Source organism: Myxocyprinus asiaticus, chromosome 43 (genome assembly GCF_019703515.2).
Source record: "Myxocyprinus asiaticus isolate MX2 ecotype Aquarium Trade chromosome 43, UBuf_Myxa_2, whole genome shotgun sequence".
NCBI lineage: Eukaryota > Metazoa > Chordata > Actinopteri > Cypriniformes > Catostomidae > Myxocyprinus > Myxocyprinus asiaticus.
In genome coordinates, this window is record NC_059386.1 from 12,404,348 (window position 1) to 12,422,040 (window position 17,693).

Sequence of the window (17,693 nt, forward strand, 5' to 3'; positions counted from 1 at the left end):
TTACATCTATGTTTAGTAATTTAGCAGACATTTTAGCTTTTATCCAAAGTCACTTACAAATTAGGTACATAGCAAGCAATCTGTCATACAAAAAACAACAATATCTGCAGCATCACACTGCCAAGTTCTCAAAGTGGCTGGAGCCAATAGCTAGCGTAGAAGAAAGAGACAGACAAGATTTTTTTTTTCTTTTTTCTTTTTTAATAATTAGTGGACTGGGTGTGTGTGTGTGTGTGTGTGTGTGTGTGTGTGTGTGTGTGTGTGTTACCGTTAGGGACTGAGCTACTAAGTTACCTTTGAAACAAACCAAAAGTTTAACTTTTAATTCTTTATTGGTCTTTATTTTACCCAGGATGGGGGGAGATAGACTTCCCTTGGCATTCCCATGTAAAGAGATGTTAATGACAAACACATCCAAACAAGAGATTGAGGGCTAGAGGAAAATCAGTTCATACATAAAATACATTACTCTGATATTTCATATCTCTCTTTGCACACAAGTGTCTTTTTCACTTCAAGTCCACATAGCATCTTGTGCTATTAAATATACAGATACATCCGTGACTGTTCAGGGAGGGTGAATGTGTGTGACTCATGTGGTGGGCACAGGTGGATAAAGTTTTTGGGATGAGTTGTGCCAGTCATCTGCCCTTTCTGGTCTACATGATGCCACAGGAAGAGAGGGGGTTGGCAATGTGGCAAGTGCAAGCCGACTGACAGTACTGGCGCACCGTCTGATAGCAGCTGCGGTCACCATCGGTGCCCCACTGCACAGTCCCCGCAGGGTCAGGTGGCAGCCGGCTGAGGATGCTGGTATTGATGGCCAAAGCAGCTAGCCCATAGTCAGTGAAGAGCACGGTCTCACGGCGGCAAGTGGGGCAGGAGATGAACTTGTACTTGGGACAGGACTCATACAAGATCTGCAAGCACTCCTCACACACTGAGTGCAAGCAGGACAGAATGCGTGGCCGCTTGCTGGCAAAGTTGTAGGTGTGTCCACAAGTGGGGCAGTCTAGTGGTTCGCATGGCATTACCGGGTCTGAGGAGGTGGAGGAGGAGGAAGAAGAGGTGGAGGAAGAGCGGAGCACATACTGGTTGACAATTACATTGTCCATCTTGTAGTGGAACTGATGGTAGCAGATGTCGGATGCACTGGCCTTGCGCTGGGCAAGGTAACTGGCTTCACGGCAGAAGACGGGGGCAGGGGGCGACACTAGGGGTCTGGATGGGACCACGTTGTTGCCATTGACCTCCATGGTCAGGTCACCACATGCCTGGTTGACAATAACCTCCCCCTCGCCTCCTCCATCCCAGGCCACACGGGGAGGTGGGGCATAGCGAGGCTGGGTCACTGGGACAGGACACTCCAGAGGAAACTTCTCTGACCGGATGATCTTGACGGTGTCCATGGGGATGGTCACAGGTTGGCGCCGCAGGCAGGACATTCAAACCTTGACTTGGTGTTGTGGGCAGAGGAACTGTGTGTAGCTTATGGCCCTGCAGGTTACGTCTTCAGTGCACTGGGGGAGGACACTTAGCCATTGCAGGGGACATGAGGACGGATGGGTTTGTCCATTGCTGTCTCAAAGTCCCTCCTTGGTCACAGGCTGTATCACCCTGAGTCTATGTGTGGCACAGATGGACAAAGACTTCCGGCCAGTGCAGAATGTCTACAGTACAAAAAACCTTGAAGGACAACAGATGTCTTTGTTCTGCTTCAGGTTTTGAGAGGTCGCAATTTGTGGCTCCAAGAGTCTTGAGGCAATGACTTACACCCTGTTCACTGATATTGTACAATTCAATATAGTTAATTTAACAGGATACTCAATGAAACAAAGTAACAGGATATTCAATGATATTATAACACTACACAGTGCGTCACACTCAATATCAGAAGATATGTTGGCAATTTTATCAATGTTTTCATATATATCTTGACATAAATACAATAAAGACCTAAATACAGAATAGTTTTAGGAGAATAATGAGATCTTAAATACTGTTTAATTTAATCCTATTGAGTTTCAGAAAGGAACTGATGCAACAATTGTTACAGACGTTTTATCCACCTCAGTGTCAAAACCGCACAAAATTTCTTTCCTGTTTTGGGTCCCCGTTGTGGTATGGCCCTTTTCTGAGTTTTCTCGATATTGGCTACACTTCCATGACCTGTGTTCTGATAAGCAAAGGCTTTTTGGGAGGCGCTCATGTGGCATTGGAAAGATCTGGAAGGTGCTCTCCCAGTCACTTAAAAGCCCAGAATTCCTCAAATAGTCTGTGTTGACTCTGACAGTAAGTGTGTCCACTCTTTGATGATATGACAGGTCTGAGAGTGTCTCAGGAGTCTTGCCAGACCTTCCTTGCTTCAAGTGCTTTTCCCAACATGGCACAAATATGCAGACTCATAGGTAGTGTCGTTTCTTTTCCTGGGGAGGAAAAAAGAGTTCAGGTAATGTTAATGCTAGGATACAACACCTGCACTCTTGGGAACAATTACTTTAAATGTGCCGTCATCTACAGCAAAGAAAAAGAGCACTGGGGAAATTCTGATGAATAAATTTTAAGAGCTGATTCTGTGCAATTTGAAAGTGTTCGGCCAGGCTGTGATCTAGACAGCATGTCCATTCACAGCAGATATCTGGAACCCTGTAGCATCTTTTCCAGTCTCTTGCTTTAGCTGCCAGCTGCCATCTGTGGCCCTATGGGGCACCTAGAGGAATTGTGGGGAAAGAGATTGAAGACCTGAACACAGAACAATCTGTCCTACTGTTATAAAGTAATGTTATAAATGCCGTGTAGCAACACAACATTGCAGAAGTCCACCAAATCTAAAATGGCTGCTGGTGTGTATTTAAGCAGTAAGACAGGAGAGGTTGTGCTATATGTTAAAATTTAAGACATTTAGCAGACTCTATTATCCAGAGGGACTTGACAAAAATGCCTAAGCTTCACATATGATTATTATTGTGACACATATGAGAATCTTTTGTTTAAATAGCTAATGGTCATTGTTAGGCAAAATCCCATAGCATGACCTTGAGTGCCTTATTGCTTATATAAATTGGTTACTACATAATAAAAACATTAAGGAACAACATTTTTGGAAAATTATTTTAGCAAATTCATTGTGTCATCCTTCCACTAGAAGATATGGACCCTAACATAAAGTAAAATAATGGCTAGGGTATAATTTGTTTTTCTGTGTGCTTTTTTGTCTCGCACATGGCCGAACTCTCATTTCAAGAGCCTTTTGAAGTATACTTTTTCAACCGCAAACCCATACAGACGTATTCGATGTATTCACACAATACTGCTTTGTGATACTCCCTTACGAAAATCGAGATTTCATTGCAAATTTGCCGCAAACTTGCCACAAATTCACCACTGGATAATGTTCAAATACAAATGAGAATTGTGGCAAACTTGTGGCAAATTTTTGCAGCGAATCAAAAGCTCATTTGCATGTGAAAATAACGAGCGGCGAATTTGCTGCAAATTTGTGACTAGTTTAGATTTTTTGTAAGGGCTTTTAGCACATTCATCATCAGGGTCATGAGCCAACGCCGCACTAAGACACAAAGACCATCCGCGTGTCTAGGAAAACTAGGATGCATGTGGACAGTACTGTGCTAATGATGAAATTTTCGTATTGCACACTGTGCGCGAGACATAACCGAAGAATTCTTTGGCCTTACAGTTAATAGTTGGCCTCTATGGGTGCTGTGCAGTGATATACACAAAAGCAGCCAAGTATTTCGTGTCATAGCTGTTGCTACATTTTAGCATGGCCAGAATGCTGTATTGACCAAATAGCATCTAGTACTGGAACTGTTTTATATGTTGTATTAGGCTATTACTACAGTATGATACCTGTTTGTTAGCAGAGGACATGGGAAATGTCATGACTGTTAATATTTAATCATCTGATAAAAAAAAAGGTTAGGTGTGGTTTGTGTGTACAATATGTGTGTGCCTTTTTAAACGAGGAAACAGTGGTGAGCACATTGACACATTATTAATAGTGCTCTTCATGCTGTGCAAGGATGAAATATGTGAATGTATGAGAGAGACAAAAACAAGAGGGAGGGAGAGAGGAAGCTGACCTACATGCTGCAGAAACAGCAGAAAGAAAGAGGTAGAAAGCATGCATTCTCTTGCTCTACATCCACACTCTAGCAGAGTTGGGAAGTAACTGAATACATGTAATGGGATTATGTATTTAAAATACAAAATATAAGTAACTGTATTCCACTACAGTTACAATTTAAATAATTGGTAATTAGAATACAGTTACATTCAAAAAGTATTTTGATTACTGAAGAGATTACTTTGCATTTTATTGTCATTTGTTACATTTTATATTTAGTCCTTTCAGATGGAAAATCCACACACGCTATGACTCCGCGGTAATGCTCAATGAGCCACGTGATAAGATGCGCGGATTGATGGTCTCAGACGCAGAGGCAGCTGAGATTCGTCATCCGCCACCTGGATTGAGGCGAGTCACTATGCCACCACGAGGACTGGGAATTTGGCATTCCAAATTGGGGAGAAAAAGGGGAGAAAATAAAATAATATATATAAAAAAAAACAATTCTCGTTGGATCATAATTAATTTTTTTCTAGTAAGACCTTTGCAATTAGGGCAAAAATCATATTCTATTTTTTTTTTTTTTCTCCCCTTTTCTCCCCAATTTGTAATGCCCAATTCCCAATGCACTGCAATTGTGCAACATCACTTTACTAATTATAATAGAATTATAATTCTGGTTTGTAGTTTCCCGTCGTGTCGCTCGTTTCCACTGTTGATTTAGGTGTATTGATGCTTTCACATCATGTCAGAATTACCATAATTTTCAGTCTAGTAGAAACTCTTCACATTTTTTTTATGTACAGATGCTTTGTTTGTTTGAGCATCCTGACCTTCCTGAAATAACAACACTGGCTCAACCAATGGCATGAGATTGAGGTGGGACTATCTCTTTGACCAACCAATGGCAGGAAGGAGGAGTGTTCAGGAAACCTGTTTTTTCCATTTGCTGATGCTAGCGGCAGAAAATTACACACTTCCAATTTAAATGTAGTTAGGTAGCTACAGTGACACATTTTACAGTCTGATATATAAGGGATAATGTAATGTACAGTCCCCGACAATAAACCCCGACAGGGTGATCAGGACACTGATGTGAAGCAGAGGGGTCTTGTATCACCCTAAAGGGATTTATTTTGCGATAACAACCGGTTGACTGTACATTATCCCACTTTTACATGGCTACTAACCGTATAATAACCGTACTAAAAGTATAATATCTGTGCACTTGAAGTGCACTTTGTTCTTTGATATTTTTCAAGAAGGTGAATTAACATACTGTGAATAAGTGTTTTACTGCCATCAACAATATAGCAGCAAATGGATCTATTTTGGCATTATGAGTATGATAATTATGAGGGGATAATTTCTTAGTTTATGCATTATCTCATGAAATGTATTCATTGCGATATAAGGTCATTGCGAGTTATGAATCCTCTCATAAATACGAAAATTCTGACGTGAATGCACCATAAGTCAAACCTCTGTTTATATCTTTTCTTCTCCATCTATTCATTTGTAAAGACTCACACTCCACTGCAAAAGCGTTCCACCCAACTCTCGCCCACACACACACAGAATCATGCGCAAGCACACAAAAAACGCCCCTTTTGTACCAGCATCCAGACAATATTATGACTAATCAGACCTAATAACTAGTCATCATAACCTCTTTTCATTCTGTTTGCCATCTCTCTGATTAGTTTTATTGTTTTTACTAATGTAATCAGGATATGAACACAGGATGTGGCTCCAAACCATCCTCCCTTTTCTGGAGGTTAGAGGCACCGGTCAGCCAGTAAATGTCAGCCACATTCAATTGAGTTGCACTTGCCACAGAACCACAGAGCTGCGAGGCAGAGCCAGAAATAACCACACTCTCACTGGTGTGCGTGCACACACAAAGGTGAGAATACGCTTTCTGATATCGGCATAGTCAGATGGTGCATGGGTGTTAGAAACCGTGAGATGCGGTGAGTGAAATGATTCTCACACTTTCAGACATAGAGGTCTTTAAATATATATGAAAAGGCTGTACATTATCCTGTTCATTAAATGGACATAATATATTGATGTAAGTTTAATCAAGAATTCTTATTGATTTTAATCAGAATCAAGAATTCCAGAAACCCAAATCATAATAAAAACAAATTGAGTTCCAGACATAATTTTGGGAGAAGCTTGTTCATCTAGGCCTTCCAATCATATCCCAAAGATTTATTTAGATGCTTCCCTCACACCGTTGACAATTCTTCTGGCATCCCTCTACCTCCCCATTTCCACCTTTATACAGTATTTTATAATGCCTATAGCAATTTATTATAATCCCATGGTACTTTCTTTTGTTGTTGTTGTTCAAATTCAATCATAGCTTGAGTCTCGTTCTTTCCAGTGTGTCATATACAAACAGTTATGGTCAATATAATGTCTGAAATATTTCAATGCTGGGAATCAATTAATTGCCATTCTTTTATTTGTTTGGTTTGTTAAAATGCAACAAGAAACAGGCTTAGCCTCTTTTGGCTAACATCGCACACAGGATTTCGCATTTGATAAGACAAGCTTCTCTGTTATGTAAGAGGCTCATCAGAGAAGCAGACAGCAGATCATATATTAAAGCAGGCCAAATGCCTGTTGCTCTGCCCGCCACTGCTTGCCCAGTGGATGGAATGAAATCATGTGTGTGTTTGACTCTGTCAGCAGAAAACATGTTGAAGAGAGGCAGAGAGGAAGATGAAAGGACAGCAAATGATTAAGATGAGCTGGACCATATTAGGAGAACCGATTAGTAAATATTGACAAATATGAAAAATGCAAATATGGACACATGGTGTAATTTATCGTTGAATATTGCTAAGAAACAGCCTTAAAAAAGATTCAATATCGATCCATATGGCTACATTTCTGTTACAAAGTCAAATTTGCTTACATATAAAATAAATTCACTGTCAGCGAATGCTCTTAATTTTAAAGGAAACTTCTAGGTACAATTAAAAAATATAAATTTGACAAATCATATTTTATCATAATTTTTTCATCAAATGGACCCTTTTCACACGTCTGCTTTCGTGAAATGGAAGTTCTCATAGTTGGGTAAACTATGGTGGCGATCAGAAATAACAGTAATAACCAGTGCCACTACAGTGTTTCAATTTGCACAAATTCTAAAAGAAAACGACCACATTTGTGTTTCCATGAATTTCCAAAAGATGCTGAACTTTGTACGAGCTCAGTGGGTTCAGGCAATTAAATGTGAAGAACATAACTTCGTTATTAAACAAGGAAGCACTTTCGTCTGTGGACAGTATTTTCAAGATAAGGACTTACAACAGTGGCTCACAGGTGGAAATCTGAGTTGTACAGTCATGGTTTTAATGGAATTATTACACATCACAACTGACATGAGAATATGTGTTTGACAGGGTTAGAAGTCAGATGGAGCAGGACATGGGTCTCTCCACTCCTTCCCATCCTGCGTCGCCTCCCATCAGGTATTGTTTCTCCAAGTACAACTCACAGATTGTGATTTTTTAAATTTAGGGTGACGGATTTGTAGATCGTTCCTTTAATACATAAATGTGTGCCTACTGATTTAACGCACAACCTCTCAATTATCATTTATTTTTATCAACTTACCTTTGAATTTGTGTGGATTGTCAGGGTCCTGCCACTTGTCTTGTTTTCTTCCAGTGTGGCAGGATTCTGACTTAAGTCTTTTTTGTGTGTGTGTGTGTGTGTGTTTGTTGGTTTTCTCTGCACATGGCTTTGTGTTTGTTAGCCATGTGCTTACCTGTCTCCACCTCCTCGTTTAATCCTTGTTCTGTCCTTGTTATGTTAATTGCTCTCACCTGTTTCCCCTCGATACCCTCATTTCCTTCCCCTTATATGCTCCTTGTGCTGGTCTAGTCTTCGTCAGTTCATTGTCATTTCTCCTGTCGGTCAGCTTAGCACTGTTTTCTGATTATCGCACCAGATTTGGTTTCAGTGCTTTCTGTTTGATTTTCCCCCTTTATTCAGTTGTTTATGTTAGTGTTTTCCCTTTCATGGGGTTTTTGTTTTCCCAGCCAGGTTGGCTTTAGTCTTGGTATCTGTTGTTTTTGTACCCAGCTTTTGTGAAATTGTTGATAAAAATTATTTCTGGTCTGCGACTGGGTTCATCTGTCCATGAACGTGACAGAAAGAACTGACCAAATTGAATGCAGCAGACCGTCCACGTTTCCACTATGGGAATTCTACTCCACTCAGCTCCTATCCGGCGGAGGTCTAATCCCCAAGAAAAAATTCCTTCTATGCGGACCTGAACTGTTGTTAGGAGGGTCAGCCTATCTGGATCTACGCTGAGGCCCTCTGGAAGGCTACCCAGAGGTGGTGTCTAGCAGAAGTTCAGATCAAGCTGCTGTTCCTCAGTGGTCTCGATGAGCCGATGACTTGGGAGGAGCTGGGAATTTTCTTCAATGGATCCTACTGGGACGTGGTAGACCATGTGTGTCGCCTAAAGGAGGTGGAGATTTTGCTGAAAAGTTGGAGTGGGGGTTCCCTCAGAGGTCCTTGAGGTTCCTGGGGGTCCTGCTGCTGACTTCCATGTGGCGGTTGAACCTGTGGTTAACCACAAGTAGGCGGCCTAGCCCACTGTTGCTCTTCCTACCATCCGCAAGAAGAGAAGGAGATGGGCCACTATTTCTGAGCCCGCTGCAGCTCGCCTGGAGGGGTCCCACGCTGCTGCAGCTCGCCCGGAGGGGTCCCACGCCACTGCAGCTCACCCGGAGGGGTCCCACGCCACTGCAGCTCACCCGGAAGGGTCCCACGCCACTGCAGCTCACCTGGAGGGGTCCCACGTCGCTGCAGCTTGCCCGCTGCCAATGCTCATGGCCACGGAGGCTGTTCTGCTGCCAGTGCTCATGGCCACGGAGGCTGTTCCCCTGCCAGCGCTCACGGCCAAGGAGGCCGTACCCCTGCCGCTGCCAGCGCTCTTGGCCACAGTGACCATCACCCAGTCTGTCCAGTCCCCAGCAGCCACTGATGAGCCTACCCAGACCTCAGTGGCCACTGACGAGCCTGCCCAGACCTCAGTGGCCACTGACGAGCCTGCCCAGACCTCAGTGGCCACTGGCTAGCCCGCCCAGACCTCAGTGGCTGCTGACGAGCCTGTCCGGTCCCCAGCGGCCGCCGACGAGCCTGCCCAGTCCCCTGTTGCCGCCTTTCAGTTTTTCTAGTTCCCAGCAGCCACCTTTCACCTCACTCTCTGTCCAATGTCCAATTTCATGTCTGCCCGTTCCCCTGTGGTTGCTGCTCAGTCTGTCCCTTCACCAGTGGCCAGTGTGTCTGCCCAGCTCTCAACGGCTGCCTACCCTTCTATCCTGTCACCAGTGGCCACCCTTCTGTCTGTCCAGTCTGCTGTGGTCATCTTCCTGTTCATCCAGTCCTCTGCTGCCATATACCAGTCTGTCCAGCCCGCTACGTCCATCGACCTATCTGTCCAGTTACCTCTGCCCAGTGGCAGTCCCTGACTTCTCTGTTGTGAAGCTACCTGACCTCATTCCATTCCTGGAGCCACCCAGAGAGGGGTTACTGTCAGAGTCCTGCCACTTGTCTTGTTTTCTTCCTGTGTGGCAGGATTCTTACTTCAATCTTTTTTTTTTTGTTGTGTTTGTTGGTTTTCTCTTATGTTTGTCTGCACATGGATTTTTGTTTGTTAGCCATGTGCTTACCTGTCTCTGCCTCCTCATTTAGTCCTTGTTCTGTCAATTGCTCTCACCTGTTTCCCCTCATTATCCTCATTTCCCTGCCCTTATATTCTCTTTGTGTTGGTCTAGTCTTTGTCAGTTCATTGTAATTTCTCCTGTCTTGTCCTGTTGGTCAGCTTAGCACTGTTTTCTTATTATCACCCCAGATTTGGTTCCAGTGCTTTCTGTTTGATTTTTTTCCCTTAGTTAGTTTATTCAGTTGTTTATGTTAGTGTTTTCCCTCTCATGTGGTTTTTGTTTTCCCATCCAGGTTGGCTCTAGTCTGGGTTTCTGTTGCTTTTGAACCCAGCTTTTGTGTTACTGTTAATAAAAGTTATTTTATTCAATTTCTGGTCTGCGACTGGGTTCATCTGTCCAATGTCAATGTCTCCAAACCTAAATGCAGGCAAAAATTTTAAAGACTGTGAAAATATACTGTACACCTCGGCAGTGGCCATAGTTGCATTTACCCAACTATGAAGACTTCCACTTCACGAACGTGAAAGTGTGAAAAGGGTCCAATGGTCAAATTTAAGCATTATTGTTTACTTACATAATTTGTACTATTTACAAGTATTTACACTGATATGTAGAACACATGCTAAACTGATACTGTCTCTTTAAGACAAGCGCATATGACAAGAAGACGTGCATGATTTCTTTAGTGAATCCATGTGTGATTAGAATTAAATGTTTCTTTTTTGTTGTTTTTAACAAACTACTGACTATAAAGAACGTAAAGAGTATTAAAAGATACATTTTTTTAATTACACATGGATCCGTGGACCTTGTCTTTGGACACACAGAACGAGTTAAACCAAACATTTACTCTCAACATGCACACAATGAAAGTATCTCGCTGCTAATAACTTCTCCACAATATTACATCCAGTTGCTAATAACAGACTTTTTTTGTCATATAACAGGAGATTTGGTCGCATATGTGAGTGGTTTACTTGCATTGTAGAGGGTTGTGCATCGAATTGAGTGAAAGATCGATCTTGGGATTTAAGAATCAATATTGAAATCGTTCAAACAAAATTGTGATGCATTGGAAACTCAATATTTTCACCCACACTTTATCATAGTGTTAAGTGGTTTACATATTTGTATACACTGTATATCATGGTACTCCAAGTTCAGTGTTGGGGAGTAATGGAATACATGAAGCGGGAATACGAAATACAAAATATAAGTAACTGTATTCCACTACAGTTACAATTTAAATCATTGGTAATTAGAATATAGTTACATTCAAAAAGTATTTTGATTACTGAAGAGATTACTTTGCATTTTATTGTCATTTGTTTAATTTTTTTATCAAGAAAATTCACGCTGGATAATAATTTCTTTTTTTCTAGTAAGACCTTTGATATTAGGGTAAAAATTGTATTCTTGATAATAATTTTTGTATTGTTTTCCTGTAAAAATATCTAAAAATCTTGTTTTAGAAACAACACTGCATAAGATATTTAGGTTTTTTTAGGCAGAGTTTTTATAGTCAAAACAAGTGAAAAAATCTACCAGTGCTGAAGAAATAATCCAAAGTATTTAGAATACGTTACTGACCTTGAGTATCTAACGGAATACATTACAAATTACATTTTACAGCATGTATTCTGTAATCTGTAGTGGAATACAGATCCCCCCCCCCCCCAAAAAAAAAAAACATGGTATTAATGGTGGTACCCTGGTCTTTACAAACTAAGGTAAATACTAAAGTACTATAAATAATGTAATGGCATTACCAAGGAATTACCATGGTATATGTCCAAAACACCATGGTTAAACCATGGCACAGTTTTGTAAGTGCAGTGTCAATATTACACATATAACGCCGCGACAACCCACCTAACAGAGAATGTTATATGTTGTATATGTAAAGGTTAGGAACAAATATTGTTAAAATAACATTAATGGAACATCCTTATGATCAGTGTTGGGGGTAGCACAATAAAAGTAACGTGCGTTATGTAATCAGATTACTTTTTTAGAGTAATGAGTAAAGTTACACAATATTTTTTATTTTAGACACATAATATTTTAAATATTTTAATACTTTTTAAATAAAGTAACACGTTGCTTTTATACACCTCTACTGTCCCTGTATTGCGAGAAACCAGGAATAAAAGTGTGCAAACTTCGGGTGGAGACGTAGTGCATGATGGGCATTGTATTTCTATAGAGTGTGAGGCCAGAGATTATTTAGCAGATAGATATGAGTCACTTCTATTTAAATGAATGGGAGAAATTAGAACACCCAACCAAGAAGCTCTAGCACCCAACAGTCAATGGATGTAGAAAGGAAGTCCTGTCTATATATATGTATATATATATATATATATGATGCAGGTTCAAGTGTTGGACTTTGCTGCTTTAGGTAAGACAGTGGTTTTTCTTCATTATTCATATTGGCTGCCATGTTGATGGAAAACAAATCATGCATATTCATGTTATTGATACTTTATTATAAATATGACGTGAAAAACTACTTTCTAAATATCTGTTTGTTTACTATGTTGTTTTGACATGAGTGTTGTACAGTAGCTAGCATGACCTTAGCATGCTTATGATATTATTAGTATTCTATGAATGTTCTCACAATGTTAGGAAAAATAATTACTCTAAAACACTAGACAGAAATATACATTAAAAAAACATTGACAGGCTCAATAACTGCATAAAGCAACAGTCAACAACATTCTTGAATTCATTTTCAACCTTATCACATAGTCAAGGTATCGCATTCCAGTACGTCCTGGCACCTCCACACAAACAGACACTCAAACTGGAACAAAACTGGCCTTAAATCACTGAAAATCTCCACTAACATCAACAGAACCTAATAAAAACACAGAAATCAAGTAAACATAAGGGTGCACAGTCATACCTAGAACATTCCTGTCCTCATACCCCCCCCTCACTCCTACTTTCACATACACACAACAAAAATACACACAGGTACCACCCAGCACATTCCTTAACCACATCCTTTCCCTGCCGCCCGCTATCTCGTTCTCTCTCTGGATGCATTCCACTTGTGCAGTGAGGTGGCACCAAGAGGGCACCATGTCCTGTGTCAGCGATGTTATCAGTTGTTCATCTTGCCTGTCCCGAGCACTGCCCTTATGGCCACGCAGATCTCACACATGCAGTCACAGGGTGATCTTATTCATATTCGTAACTGTTGTATGTAAAGTGGACTGGTTTGAAATGAACTTGTTGGAGCCTTTGCAAGGGCTCTCTTGACCAAGTTCAGTGCTCAGAAACAACCCTATTGTGGGACTTTCTGTTATGAGTAAAAACTTAAACTTTATTCGAATAAGAAAAGATTTTTCTGAATTGATGGTGTTACACATATTAAATTAATCACATTAATTATCAGTTATAAAAAAATAAATGTATAAATCCAATTTTATATGAAGCTAAGTTTGTAAACATTTGTACAAGTTGTTCATACATAAAAGTGTTTATGTTGTATATTTAGAATTTCTAGCATATAGATTTAGAATCACACTTTACATACAGCATAATTACTGTACTTCTGATGACTACTAATACCTACAATACCTAAAAATAATGTAACGTTGGCACTTGCCACAAACTTAAGCTTCTTTTCAATGACAGAAAACAAACAAGTCAGTTGATGGAGGTTTTTGCTGAATTATAAATTCCCAAGAACAAGCAGAATAAATATCAGATTAAGGTGGTGTACAGTAAAGGATAAGATGGTTCTGGGAAACAAACAAACAAAAAAAGATATATTTGCCAATTCTGGCACTGTGTGATACTTGGTAAATGTGTAGTCAGACTATGTTTGTGTCCTTGGTCTTAGAAATGGTTGCTGTGTGTGTACAGTGGGGTCCCACAGTTGAGACTACATTGAAATTCTTGGCTTCAAAGTCTAAATTAAAAATGGAACTAAACAATAAAAAAAATCAAAACAAAGAAATGTTATGGCATAAAATGCAGAGGACATATTCAGCAGATTCTACTGTATTTCAAGGTCACTAATATGAGCAAATTTGTTAGTTTTGTTAACTCTTTGTTATAAAAGGTCAGATTTCCTTGCTTCTATTGAAGTACACAAGATGCTCTTTGGAACATTTTTCAAATCATGCTGGAATAACATGCATCATCAGGTTGATAAGTGTGCGTGCGAAACATCAATATTTAAGTCCTTTTTTACTATAAATCTCTTTTACTTTCACTTTCCCATTTTTCTTCTTTTATTTTTGGCAATTCGCATTCTATGTACATATCACCACCTACTGGGAAGGGATGAGAATTTATAGTAAAAAAGGACTTAAATATTGATCTGTTTCTCAACCACACCTATCATATCACTTATGAAGATATGGATTTAACCATTGGATTACTTTTATTCTGTCTTTATGTGCCTTTCAGACCTTCAAAGTCCACCTTTCACTTGCATTGTATGGACTTACAGAGCTGAAACTTCTAAAAATCTTTGTTTGTGTTCAGCAGAAGAAAGAAAGTCATACACATCTGCGATGGCATGAGGGTAAGTAAATGAGGAGAGAATTTTCATTTTTGGGTGAACTATCCCTTTAAGAAGCAAAATTACATTAGAAGATAATATAAGAAAATAAGATTTGTTTTCAGTTAATATAGCTATTCAAAATTATAAAGCCCATATAAAAGCCATTGTCACCTCCCCCCGATCCCCCCTGGAAACTTTCTAGGAATTTCTACCATAATCTTCGACCAAACAAATTTTGTTTGAGCAATCAAATAAATATGGTTTCAAACAAGAATCCTCAAAGAATCAAATATGATCGTACTGGATAAACTGAGATTCTGAGGGATTAACTAGTAAATAGTAATTACAGTGCATCCAGCAGATTCTTTTTTTAATCTTAAAGGATTCTTAAACGACTCTTGCTTGATCCCATTAGGATTTATTACGACAGAAATTCCACTGACAAGATTTTTTAACAATGTAGTGATGATTAAATGCCGTCACCACAAAATACATTAACATGTATCAACACAAAGTGATTATTTGCCAAAGCAAGGCTGATTTTGCCATGACCTCAGGTGCACAGACATTTTCTGCTGTCCTCCTTTGAGATATTGACAGACAATATTGATTGCTCAGTCTTCATTGTGTCAGAAGGCTGAATCAACAGTGCAGGCAGGAGCAAACAGGAACTTTTAGATGTTGGGTTGAGATTTTCGGTTGTTATTAATATTCAGGTACTTTGTGCATCTGTTAGCAGTTTTTAGTGCAGTGTCGTGGGAGGGGTGTGCCAGCAGCGGCAGTTATGCAACCAGAGCAGCATACGCAGCACCCATACTGACTGCAGCGACCATGCATGCAACACAGACACATACACACTTATTGACTCTCAAGCACAGGTCCTTTTCTGTCTTAACGGCAGATGTCGATTCATGTGTGTCAGAGTAGCCCCATGTGATAAGATGCCCACTCGCATAATGTGAGTCATTGATGGAATGCGTGTGTGTTAGTGTGTGTGAATGCAAACATGAATTGCAACCTGCCTTGTTCCACAACATGGTCAGCATGGTTACACAAGAATAGTAGTGCAATATAGGATGTGAGACCCAGAAATGCAGAAGTAAATACAAAAGATAAAGAGACTCATTCATACACAAATGTACAGACCACATGCAAAAAGAAATGCGTTGAAAAACATATAACATGCAAACAAAGGTAGGTTTAAAAACAATTATACTGCATATTCCCCAAACCTTCATAATCTATGCACTCCAATAAACACTGAAAAAGATATTCACTGTAAATGTTTTGTCATAATCTAAAAATGTATGCAAGTCAAATATATTTAATATGAAAGAAATTTGCCTATATACATTAGGTTACACCAATGAACGTTATTTTTAAGAGTTACAATATATAGAAGTATCTCAAGGAAACAAAACACATCTTCACATTTTACAGTGTAGAATATTTGACACGCATAAACATACACACAAAGGTAAACTCATCTTATTATACATATGCCACCAAATACACCAATAATACATCCGTCTTGGCATCCTTACCTGTATATATGTCTCTTGTGTTTTTAGTGGCAGATCTCTGGATTTGGACGTGTGCAGTGGATTTGGTTTATTTAGTAGATCTTTGTCTCTCCTTGCATTTGGACACAAAGTCCCTCTGATGCTGCTGTCTCAGGCTGTCTTGTACCTCGGTGTGCTACCCATCGCATCGGATGCTCCTGTTGCATATGCGAGGACGCAGGAAACACTTCCCTGCCTGTTTCCAGAAGCCGAAAGATTGATGGAAGGGTGGAGGATGGGAAAGATGGAGGTCGAGATGTCGGATGCGTCACAAAGCACCGTTGTGCGAAAAGATTTAAGGTGCACTATGTTCTTGTTGGTCCCGTGATGGTCGAATTCTGTGTCCGTCAGGTCAATCATTCATTCAATCACTCACTTGATCAGTTGTGTAAGAGGTTTCATGGTTGTCTGGGTCTGCTTTCCTCCTTTTCAGTGTCCACACACTCTGTCGTTCCTCTTCTTTCTTGGAATTCTCACTTGCATGCTAGATTTCTTTGCAATATCTTTCTCTACAGCACGATGAGCACCATTTGTCTGTGGAATTCCTTTCCCTTCTATCTCTATCTGTCTGTCTCTCTGTACACACACTTATACGCACCCGCACACACACGCACACAAGCACTCTGACTCACAAGTGCATGCTATGCCTCTGTTTCTGTGTGTATCTCGTACTCTGCCTCCTCACAGACTCTCTCTCTCTCTCTCTCTCTCTCTCTCTCTCTCTCTCTGCTGCAGTGCCTCTGCAGGCTGTATCACATTTTCTCATAGCCAGAAAAACATTCCAGCCAATCAGAGCCCCCCACTCATCCCCCCTCCCTTTGAAAGCTCTCGTTCTCTCTCTGTCTCCATCCATCTTTTTGTTTTTCTGTCTCTCTCTCTCAAACACAAACAGTGTACAGATGCAACTGCACAGACTCACACACATTTGCATTTTGTCATTGTATTCAGCTGCTCTGGAACATTCTGACGCTTTGTCATGAAATTCACAGATCTGCCCACACCGTAGATGTTGAAAACAAATGGGTGACACATTAACAGATTAAAGCTAAATACAAATCATCTGCCTACACAGAAGCAGAAAGGTTGACATTTAGATTTCATTATATTTTATTAAACCACTTAAAAGGTGTGCAAATGTTCAGCTGCTATGTATTCAAAAAGAAACACGATGGTAGTGCTTTAATTATCAAATGCCATGCGATGTGTTGAGCGATCACAGCATGGGGATGTTGGGCTAAGGGATTGTGTTATATAACAGACTGAGAATTTCATCAGTTTTAGCTTTATACATGTCCTTGTGCTGACCCAACAGATAATCCACAGGACTGAGAGGGGAATAGTGTATTCATGATTTTATATGCATACACAAACTGAAAGAACAAGATTTACACATATTACAGAAAAATGTGAATAGTGCATGCACATGCTAATCTCACCTCCATAACCTCCTGATACACCCGCATGACTTCTGTGTGCATTTTCCATTTCATTTTTTTATTTGTAACTAGTAGCACCTAATAAACAAGCAATAAAAAAATAAATAAATAATTCTAGAGCAAATAGTTTTCTTAAAAATTGATGTCCTCATATGTGGACAGCAGGACTAAGTTGTGAATTTTTAAGAAATACCAAGCTATAGAAAGCCTGATTTTTTTCATCAATTAGTGTACAGGAGTGTTGGTTATTCATGTTTTTGAGACTTTACAGACATTACAACTGATTTTCTAGAAAGATTAATACATAATTCTGATTAAAAGTAATGGCCAGCATCATCAAATCACTGCCAATCATGTTAAAATAAAATTTTGTAATAT

The 17,693-nt window shown here is 39.9% G+C and overlaps 1 protein-coding gene across 1 annotated transcript; it reads right to left on the minus strand.

Annotated features, from left to right (window-relative positions):
- Positions 1-198: 198 nt before the first annotated feature.
- Positions 199-16,582, minus strand: LOC127433760 (RING finger protein 208-like). Its single transcript, XM_051685940.1, has 2 exons — positions 15,862-16,582; positions 199-2,426 (listed from the first exon to the last, which is right to left on the minus strand). The coding sequence occupies exon 2, from the start codon at positions 1,443-1,445 to the stop codon at positions 660-662; it is 786 nt and encodes a 261-aa protein (XP_051541900.1). The 5' UTR covers positions 1,446-2,426; positions 15,862-16,582; the 3' UTR covers positions 199-659.
- Between the last annotated feature and the right edge of the window lie 1,111 nt (positions 16,583-17,693).

Coding starts and splice junctions, on each gene's coding strand:
- LOC127433760 (XM_051685940.1), bottom strand. CDS start 1,445: ATGTCCTGCCTGCGGCGCCAACCTGTGACCATCCCCATGGACACCGTC.